Raw genomic sequence first — 8,978 nt, forward strand, 5'->3', positions numbered from 1 at the left:
CGTGCTGTGGAGCCAGTACCTGGGGCTTTATGGGCCACAGCCTCTCTGGACTGTTCAGCCCTGTCTGTGACCAGCAGCTGGGGATGATATAATAATTTTTGGGGTTGGTTGATACAATTTCTGGGGGAAGATGATAATAATTTCTAGAGGAGGTTGATAATTTCTGGGGGAGGTTGGCAGGAAGCCCTCACCCTTGGGTTTCAGTACCCTAAGACACAGGTCAGCTGCTTTGTTTTTGTCCTGCAATTCCAGAGGGCACCTCTCACCTCCCCGTGCGCACCAGGGACAGGAGCCCTGGAGGCCCAGGACATGCCATGGTCGCAGTCACAGAGCCGGGGCCATTCCCAGTAGATGAGACCTCAAAGCCAGGCAACAGTTCACAGCATGCAGGGGCGCTGGCCCGGCTGCCAGGTGTCACTGTCCTCGGCTTGCAGCATGCAGGGGCGCTGGCCCGGCTGCCAGGTGTCACTGTCCTCGGCTTGCAGCATGCAGGGGCGCTGGCCCGGCTGCCAGGTGTCACTGTCCTCGGCTTGCAGCATGCAGGGGCGCTGGCCCGGCTGCCAGGTGTCACTGTCCTCGGCTTGCAGCATGCAGGGGTGATGGCCTGGCTGCGAGTTGTCACTGTCCTCAGAGACGCCTGTCGGCGAGCTCTCCTCCCTGGAGTGCAAGGCCACAGCTGAGCAAGCTGGGACCTGTTGGGCGAGACAAGCCCATGGTGCTGGTATCTCATGGGTGTGGGAGTCTCCGAGCTGGTATCTTCGGGGACAGATCCGAGGTGCTGGGCTCTGTCCTGCAAATCCTAAAGTGCTGGGATTACAGGTGTGAGCCACCGCACCTGGCCGGTTTTTTTTTTTTTTTTTTAAGGTAGGAGAAATGGAGGTTTCTGGGCTGATGGGAATGACCTGGTGGGGTGAGGGGTGGAGGACGGACCAGGGGCTGGGCTGTCACTGAATGAGCAGGTGGCCGGGTCTCAGCACAGCAGGGGTGTGCTCAGGAGGGCTGGTGGGCGCAGACGCGGGGGCGCTGAGGAGACGCTGGGAGCCCCTGCTGCTGATCCTGGTTTCTCAGGTGTGGGCTAGGAGGCAGGATGGGGGGAGTGGCAGGGGAGAGGACGAGGAAAGGACTTAGGAGGCATGGCCAGTGAGTGGACCCGAGTGCCTGGTGTGGTCACTGGGCAGCGGGTGGGTCCTGCCCAGGGTGCCTGCAGGGGGTGCCAGGCTCATGGGTGGGGAGGGAAGGACAGAGTGAGGAGCCCATGGGTGAGGGACTGGTGAGGTGGAGGGTGTGAGCTGCAAGGACTGGGATGGGACTGTGAGTGGACAGCTGAGCCTCGGGGGCGCATGGTTACTGTAGCTAGGGGCAGAAAGAGCAGAGCTGCCTGAGTGACCAGGTGTGGACACTGCTGGGAAGTTAGGGAGAAGGACTTGGTGGGGGAGGACAGAGGGCCCGGGCGTGGGAGGCATTGTCCGGTGAAGTGAACACCTATGGTGAATTTGGGAGGAGGAACGGGGAGGATGCCCACGGTTTGGGGAAAACAGCCTTGCTGGTGAGAGCTGGGGGAAGCAGTGAGGGTGAAGTCCTTTCAGAGGCTGAGAACATGGACTGTGTTTGTGGGTGATGGACGTGAATTCCGGGCGCAGCAGCAGGGCTGGGTTGGGTAGGGAGGCGGGAGGGGAGCCCTCCTGGAATGGGAATGGGTGTGATTGGGGGTGGCCCTGGGCATCACAGGAGATGGTGATGGCACTGGGAGCGGGGGTTCTGGGGCTCCCTTCACCCCTGTAGATGGGAGAAAGTACAGGGGGCGAGGCCTTGACCCAGGGCTCAGATTCACCTTTGACCCATAGGGCCAGGTCTTGAGGCCCTTGAGCAAGTCCCTTTTCCGCAGGGGTCTCTGGCCCGAGGGTTTGCTGGGCCAGGCTCTGGCAGAAGCAGCTCCAGCCTTGGGTGCTCTTGGAGGCAGAGGCTTTGCTGCAGGTTTTCCAGGGCCCGGTAAGCCTGCATCTGCCTGAGGGCCTCCCCTTCCAGGGTCCACTCTATGTCAGAAGAAGCACCCAGACTCAAAGTCTGAGGCCCCCAAAGGACCCCAACCTCCATGCTGGGGCTACAGGGCCTGGACAGCCAACCTCCTTATACTCTGGTCCCACAAAGGCCGGGACGTGGGCCTGAAGAGCACTGGCATGCCACATGGTGTGTGCGGCCCCCGCGGCCTCGATGATCGGGGATCGGGCCCCCCAGCACCCCCTGCACAGGGGAGGGGAGCCCTAGGCCTGGCTCCTGGAGAGAATGGAAACCCCTAACCCATGACCGGTGTTTCCCTGATGGTCCCTCTGGTTGGGTGAGGAATATACAGCTGGAACCCATCAGGCCGGGGCTGGCTGTTGGGAGGAGCGGGGCGTCCCTGGGACTACAGGGTCCTGAGCTAAATGCCAGCAGCACTGGTGTGGCTGGAAACGGCCACCTTGCTCCTCCTTGAAAGGCGGCTTCCAGGCTGGGAGGAGTCCAGGGTCGTCCAGGCAGGCCTATTGGAGGGGCCTGGGAGGGGCCATGTGAAGGCCGGCAGGGGGAAGGGCCCAGAGCTCCGGCTCCTGGCTCAGGGCCCAAGTTCTTTCTAAATTTGTTCCCCAACCCCCACAGGGACCCTGAGCCACACATGGTTTTTTCCGTGATAGAACTTCCGTCCCTGTGTGAGGCCTGTCCTGGGCGGGGGGCTCTAGGCTGGGGACAGAGGAAGGGGGAAGGGAAAGACAATGAGCCCTATTTTGGGGGGCCCCTATTGGGGTCAGGAGGGGAAGGAAAAAGGGAGAGGAGTGATGAGAGGGATTGGGGGTGTGCAGCTGGGCAGAGGACCCTGCCCTCCCCCTCTGCGGCTGCCCTGCTCCCCTCTTGATTACACAGGGCCTGGAGCCCCCTCCCCACGGCTGTAAGCCCTATGTGTGGGGTGTCAGGTAGAAGGGATGACCTGGGGGAGGTGACCGTGGAGGACAGGCTGAGGTGCAGGAGCACAGGGCGGGGGCAGGGGCCCTCGGCCTCACCAGGTGTCCTGAGCCTGACCAAGCCAGGAGGGCTCTGAGCACCAGAGAACTGAAGAGGGGATGTGACCTCTGGCCAGGGGATCTGGGCAAGCCAGCCAGGCCTCCCCCCTTTGGCGCCTCCGTCCAGCCCAAGTCCCGCCTGGGCCGCACCCCCTGACTCACTTCCTTTGCATAGAAGCGGAAACCTCCCCGGAGCTTCCTCTGCTTGGGCCGGCCGCTCCCTGGGGACCCGCAGGTGTCGCTGCCCCTCCAGGCCGGAGCTGGCCCAGGAGGCCCCTGGCCCACCCCCTCGCCCTGGGAGGCGCATTTCCTGCTTGGAATCTCAGGCCCCGGCGTCTGGCACAGTCTGGGGGCGGCGGAGCTGAGGGTAGTGGCCCAGCTGCAGGTAGGGGTGGGTTAGGGCCCAGGGCCCAGGCCAGTTCCTGCCAGTCAGTGGCTCTCTTGCTCCGACCCGACTCTTCTGTCCGTCTTTTCGCCTCACCTCCACCGGTCTCCGGGGGCTCCCTGCGCTGCTCTGCTAGTTCACTGGAGGGGTGTTGGGAGGACCCCAGTTTTGGAGTCGGGGCTGGGAGGCCTGGGCTGAGCCTGGGGACGGGGCCCAGGGCTGTTCTCAAAATCTAAGTTCCAGCCAGTCCCCCGCCAAGTGTTCTGGAGCGTGTGGGGGCGTCTCTGAACTCCTGGGCGCTCAGGCCGCTGCTTCCCGCGGCCCCTCCTTGGGAGACAGCCCAGTCCAGTGGGAGCCGCGGGAGGGGGCAGGGTCTGGGAGCGACTGTCCTTCGCCCCAGTGGGCGCCTAGGCGGCCACTGACTCCTTCGACGACTCCTCCAGGAAGCCGGGGCGGCCACCAGATAAGCCTCTACGCCGCCACTTCCTTAAGGCCCTCGGCCGTTTATGGGAGGACCCGAGAGATTTGCATCGGGGCCCTGCAGAGGGGCCGCTTCCCGGTCTGAGGGACGAGGCCGCGAGCAGGCCCTGGCCCTGGGGTAGCCCGGGGCACACCCCGCGGGACTCCCGGGGGGTAAGATCACTCCGGGGACCGGTTCCGGCGACCCGCGGGAAAGGGCGGTGGCGGGAGTCCAGAGACCCTCCCCGTCTTCCCGTTGCAGGGAGGGCGACCTGTATGCGGAGCGCCGTTCCTGCGCCATGGACCGCGGCCAACCCAGCCTGGAGCCTGCTGCCGCGGCCCCCCAAGCCACGGGCCGGTGCGTGATCGCGCCCGTGCGCGCCGTGCTCCGCCTGCGCCGCCGGGTGTGCGTCCTACGCAAGCGGCGCCTCCTGCAGCTGGGTGGGGGGCCCGACGTCGGGACCGGGGTGCCCAGGCCGGGCTGCAGCCCCCCGGCGCCGCGCGGGGACCTGGACCAGCCGCAGTTCTTCACCTTCGACGGCCCTGCGGAGCTGCCCTCCAGGACGCCACGCAAGAAGCGCCGGCGCAGCCGTGTGGTGCTTTACCCAGAGACCTCGCGCAAGTATCGGCCGCGCGTGGAGCACAGGAGCCGCGCGCAGCACTGCCTGCTGCTGCTGGTCGCCATCGTGGGCTTCCAAGTTCTCAACGCTATCGAGAACCTGGACGATAACGCGCAGCGCTATGACCTCGATGGGCTGGAGAAGGCGCTGCAGCGCGCGGTGTTTGGCCAGCCCGCAGCCATAGCGCGCATCGTGGCGCTGATGCGGGACTACCTGGCCACGCACGTGCACAGTCGTCCGCTCCTCCTGGCGCTGCACGGGCCCAGTGGCGTGGGCAAGAGCCACGTGGGCCGCCTGCTGGCGCGCCACTTCCGCTCGGTGTTGGAGGACAGCTCGCTCGTGCTGCAGTACCACGCGCGGCACCACTGCCCCGAGGCACGCGCCGCACAAGACTGCCGCGAGGAGCTGGCGCGGCGCGTGGCCGATGTGGTGGCGCGGGCCGAAGCGGAGGAGAAGACCCCACTCTTGGTGCTGGACGACGTGGAGCTCCTGCCGCGGCCGCTGCTGGACGAGCTGCATGGCTTCCTGCAGCCGCAGCGCTCCCACCACTTCCACAACGCCATCTACGTGCTCCTAAGTGGCGCGGGTGGCGCCGAGGTGACGCGCTTCGTGCTGCAGAACGCGTCCCGCGCGCTGCCCCTGCTCCCGGACGGCGCGCGCAGTGCCGAGGCCTCAGCGGCACAGGCGGAAGAGGACCTGCGCACAAGTCTGTGGGCTCTGCTGTCCCGGGAGCATCCGCTGTGGCAGGCCGCGGCCATCGTGCCGTTTCTGCTGCTGGACAAGCGGGATGTGGTCAGCTGCTTCCGGGACGAGATGGCAGGCGAGGGCTTCTTTCCTGACCAGGCCCGGGCGGAGGACCTGGCCGCACAGCTCAGCTTCTACCGCGTGGCTGGCCGCGAGTTTGCTGTCACTGGTTGCAAGCAGGTGGTGGCCACGGTGAACCTCCTGTAGTGGAGGTGCAGGACGGGACGTTTGGGTTGATGGCGGCAGTAGGAGGGCGACCAGGGACCTTGTGGACTGGTGCAGGCCCCTGAGGTTTCTAATGAATTTGTGGCTGCCAGGCTTGTGGGTGCGGGTCAGCTCGGAGCTCTGCTTCCAGGTCCACAACCACCTCAGAGCCCCGAGTCTGTCCCTGGGGGCAGCAGGACAGCAGCCACCTCCCTCCCGAACTCACCCATTGCCCTGCTGGGCATCCCAGGCATGGTCTGGTGGGTTCTCCCTGTGTCCCCAGGAGGTGGGCGCTCGGTTCCCATGGTACAAAGATGATCTCAGGGCCAGCAGTTTCTGGGGTCACACAGCTGGGACGTGACCCCGCCTCTTGGGGGTGGTCGTGTGTTGCTCAGTGCTGGGGTGGGGCTCTCACCCCTGCCACCCTGGAGATGATCCTGGAGGAGGTCACAGCCAACCATGACAGTGCTGGGGTCCTGGCTGTCTTCTCCACCCACCCCACCCCTCACTCAGGTAGTGTTTTCAGGAGCTCAAGGCTTGCATGTCTTGACCGTAAGGGGAGGGGAGCGGAGGCGGCGGCGCCCCAAGCAGCCTCTCCCCGTCCTTCCCGGACCCCCCCAACCCCGTGCCCACCAGTCCTGGCTTGGGCTCACCGGATGACCGAGAGCCCCAGGGCAAGCGAGAGGTGCCCAGGTCTTCCCCCATTCCCCTCCTCTCCGCACATGAGACCCTTAGCCTGTGGCCAGACCCCTGGTCACCACGATTGCGCGACCTCCCTTTCCCTGTGGCCTTTTGTGCCCCGAGTTCTGCCCACCCGCACCTTCTGCGTAGAGGGCCCTCGTCACGCCTGTCGACCCCACACCCCACACTCCCCACGCTCCGCCTCCCGGAAGCCCTCCTGGACGCCTCCTGTGGATGGGCCCCCGCGCCCACGGGGGCTTTAGAGGAAGGTGCTTTGGGCGCTTTTTGCGCCATGTCTCCTCGGGGGCGGCGGTTGCCTCGGGAAGGTTCTCGCCTCCTCCCGCAGCCCCGGTGTCTGGGACGCACCCGGCAGCCTCACTGCTGCCTCCTTATGGCGCGCCTGGCCCAGCCGTTGCCTTCTGTGGTCGCCAGGGGCGGAGCGTGCGGCTGGGCCCTGAGTCCCCCGAGTCGCCCCGAGCCTCTGTCCTCACCGCCGGCCCCGCTGCGGTCCCAGCCCGGGCCTGCCCGGGAGGAGCGCACGGGCGGCGATGACCAGTCCCGAAAGGGGCTCAGAGGGCGACCAGGAGGTTTCACGCCGGTGCCGGGCGAGTCGAAGTGGGGGCACCGTGAAGGTGGAGGCAGGGCCGCGCCAGGAGCCCCCAGTCGAGCGCACACGGCGCGCGCCCCTGGCGAGTGGGAATCCTCCGGCCCCGAGGATTCTCAGCCCCGAGACCGCGCCCGCCAGCGCCCTGAGCAGAGGTCCTGCGGGTCCCCGGAGGGTGTCCTGTTCTCTCCCCCGCCCCGCATCCATTCTGGCTCTGGTGGTTGGTGTCTGTGGTCCGGGACGAGGGCCGCCTAGTGGAACTGGGATTCAGGCCGCTTGAAAGTCTAGGATCTCTGGGCGGATGGCAGCGGCTCCCCCGAGCTCGGCACGCAGGTCTTGGGCCCAGGGCGGGAGCGCTGGCGAGAGGGCTGCCCCGTCCTGCCCAGAGGGTCCTGAGGACTCCCACTGCTCCTGGAGTCTCGGGGCGGAGTCCGGCTCCACGGGGTGGGGGTGGGGGCTACCAGGAAACCTTTGCCTCTTGGGGCTGTGCAGGACCGGCTAGCCAGCGCTGGGAGCCAGGGCTGAGTTCAGTCCAGCTCTGTCCACCCCACCCTCAGGGCTAGGGGAAGGAGCTGGGGGAAGGAGCCCCACCTTCCCCAGGCAAGTATCTGTGCCAGGAGCCCACGCAGAGGGACACCCAGCCCTGGTCTGACTTTCACGTTGGCTTCAAGGTGGTGAGAGAGAGAGCTGCAGAGTGCGGTGTGTTTGCCAGTTCCTGCATCCCAGGCAGGGCTCCCAGGACTGTCACCTCCCCTTGCCATAGAGCACCCGCCTGGAGGTGTCACCTGCCTTCAAGCTGGGCCATTCATCCACCGTCAGTGAACAACACCCACTGAGCGTCCACTGTATCAAAAGGTTCAGACGTAAGGGGAAATTTTCTTTCTCTTTTCTTTCTTTCTCTCTCTCTCTCTCTCTTTCTTTCTTTCTTTCTTTCTTTCTTTCTTTCTTTCTTTCTTTCTTTCTTTCTTTCTTTCTTTCTTTCTTTCTTTCTTTCTTTCTTCCTTTCTTCCTTTCTTCCTTTCTTCCTTTCTCTTTCCTTTTTCCTCCCTCCCTCCCTCCCTCCCTCTCTCCCTTCCTTCCTTCCTTCCTTCCTTCCTTCCTTCCTTCCTTCCTTCCTTCCTTCCTTCCTTCCTTCCTCTCTCTCTCTCTCTCTCTCTCTCCCCCCCCCTCCTTTCTTTTCTTTTTCTTTTTTTTTTTTGACGCGGAGTTTTGCTCTTGTTGCCCAGGCTGGAGTGCAATGACACCATCTCGGCTCGCTGCAACCTCCGCCTCCCTGGTTCAAGCAATTCTCCTGCCTCAGCCTCCTGAGCAGCTGGGATTACAGGCGCCTACCACCACACCTGGGTAATTTTTTGTATTGTTGGTAGAGACGGGGATTCTCTGTGTTGGCCAGGCTACTCACAATCTCCTGACCTCACGATCTGCCCACCTCGGCCTCCCAAAGTGCTGGGATTACAGGCGTGAGCCACTGCGCCCGGCCTCTTTTTATTTATTTCTAAAATATTACAGTGAGTCCAATTTCTGTGCTTAAGAAGAATGTACATCAAGTGCTGGGGTGGGGCTGGTTATAAATGACGCCACAAATCATGCTTGTTAATAAATAGTGTGGTTCGAATCTGATGACCTACTGTTTGATTTGTTTCTTGTTTGCTTGGTCTGTTAATAATTGAGGATGCTGATAGGCCGGACGCGGTGGCTCAAGCCTGTAATCCTAGCACTTTGGGAGGCTGAGACGGGCGGATCACGAGGTCAGGAGATCGAGACCATCCTGGCTAACACGGTGAAACCCCGTCTCTACTAAAAAATACAAAGAACTAGCCAGGCGAGGTGGCGGGCGCCTGTAGTCCCAGCTACTCAGGAGGCTGAGGCAGGAGAATGGCATAAACCCAGGAGGCGGAGCTTGCAGTGAGCTGAAATCCGGCCACTGCACTCCAGCCTGGGCGGCAGAGCGAGACTCTGTCTCAAAAAAAAAAAAAAAAATTGAGGATGCTGAAATCTTTCCCTAATTGTAGATTTATGGTAGATTTATCCATTTCTCTCTAAGCTTCTATTTAAATAGGACATACTTATCGAAAGTTTTGTTTTTTGTTTTGTTTTGAGAAACTTCTGAATGGGGACGTGGTGTGGACCTGGAGGCTGATGGAAGGATTGAGGCTCATTTGCAGTCTGCAGCTCAAACATCCGGGCTTTCCAGGAAATCCATAAATTACTAAAAGAGTATTTTCTGGCCGGGCGCGGTGGCTCACGCC

General features: G+C 63.0%; 1 protein-coding gene across 3 annotated transcripts; it reads left to right on the plus strand.

Annotated features, from left to right (window-relative positions):
- The first annotated feature begins 17 nt into the window (after window positions 1-17).
- Window positions 18-8,349, plus strand: TOR4A (torsin family 4 member A). 3 transcript variants are annotated; one of them, XR_005236632.2, is made up of 3 exons: window positions 18-3,417; window positions 4,139-7,592; window positions 7,956-8,349. XR_005236632.2 is itself a non-coding variant. In XM_008005484.3 (2 exons), the coding sequence occupies exon 2, from the start codon at window positions 4,176-4,178 to the stop codon at window positions 5,445-5,447; it is 1,272 nt and encodes a 423-aa protein (XP_008003675.1). In that variant the 5' UTR covers window positions 18-3,417; window positions 4,139-4,175; the 3' UTR covers window positions 5,448-8,349. The 3 variants fall into 3 exon arrangements, 1 of the variants encoding a protein (XP_008003675.1); XR_012094906.1 differs by having other exon boundaries at window positions 4,139-7,584; XM_008005484.3 differs by having other exon boundaries at window positions 4,139-8,349.
- Window positions 8,350-8,978: the final 629 nt, after the last annotated feature.

Source organism: Chlorocebus sabaeus, chromosome 12, assembly GCF_047675955.1.
Source record: "Chlorocebus sabaeus isolate Y175 chromosome 12, mChlSab1.0.hap1, whole genome shotgun sequence".
NCBI lineage: Eukaryota > Metazoa > Chordata > Mammalia > Primates > Cercopithecidae > Chlorocebus > Chlorocebus sabaeus.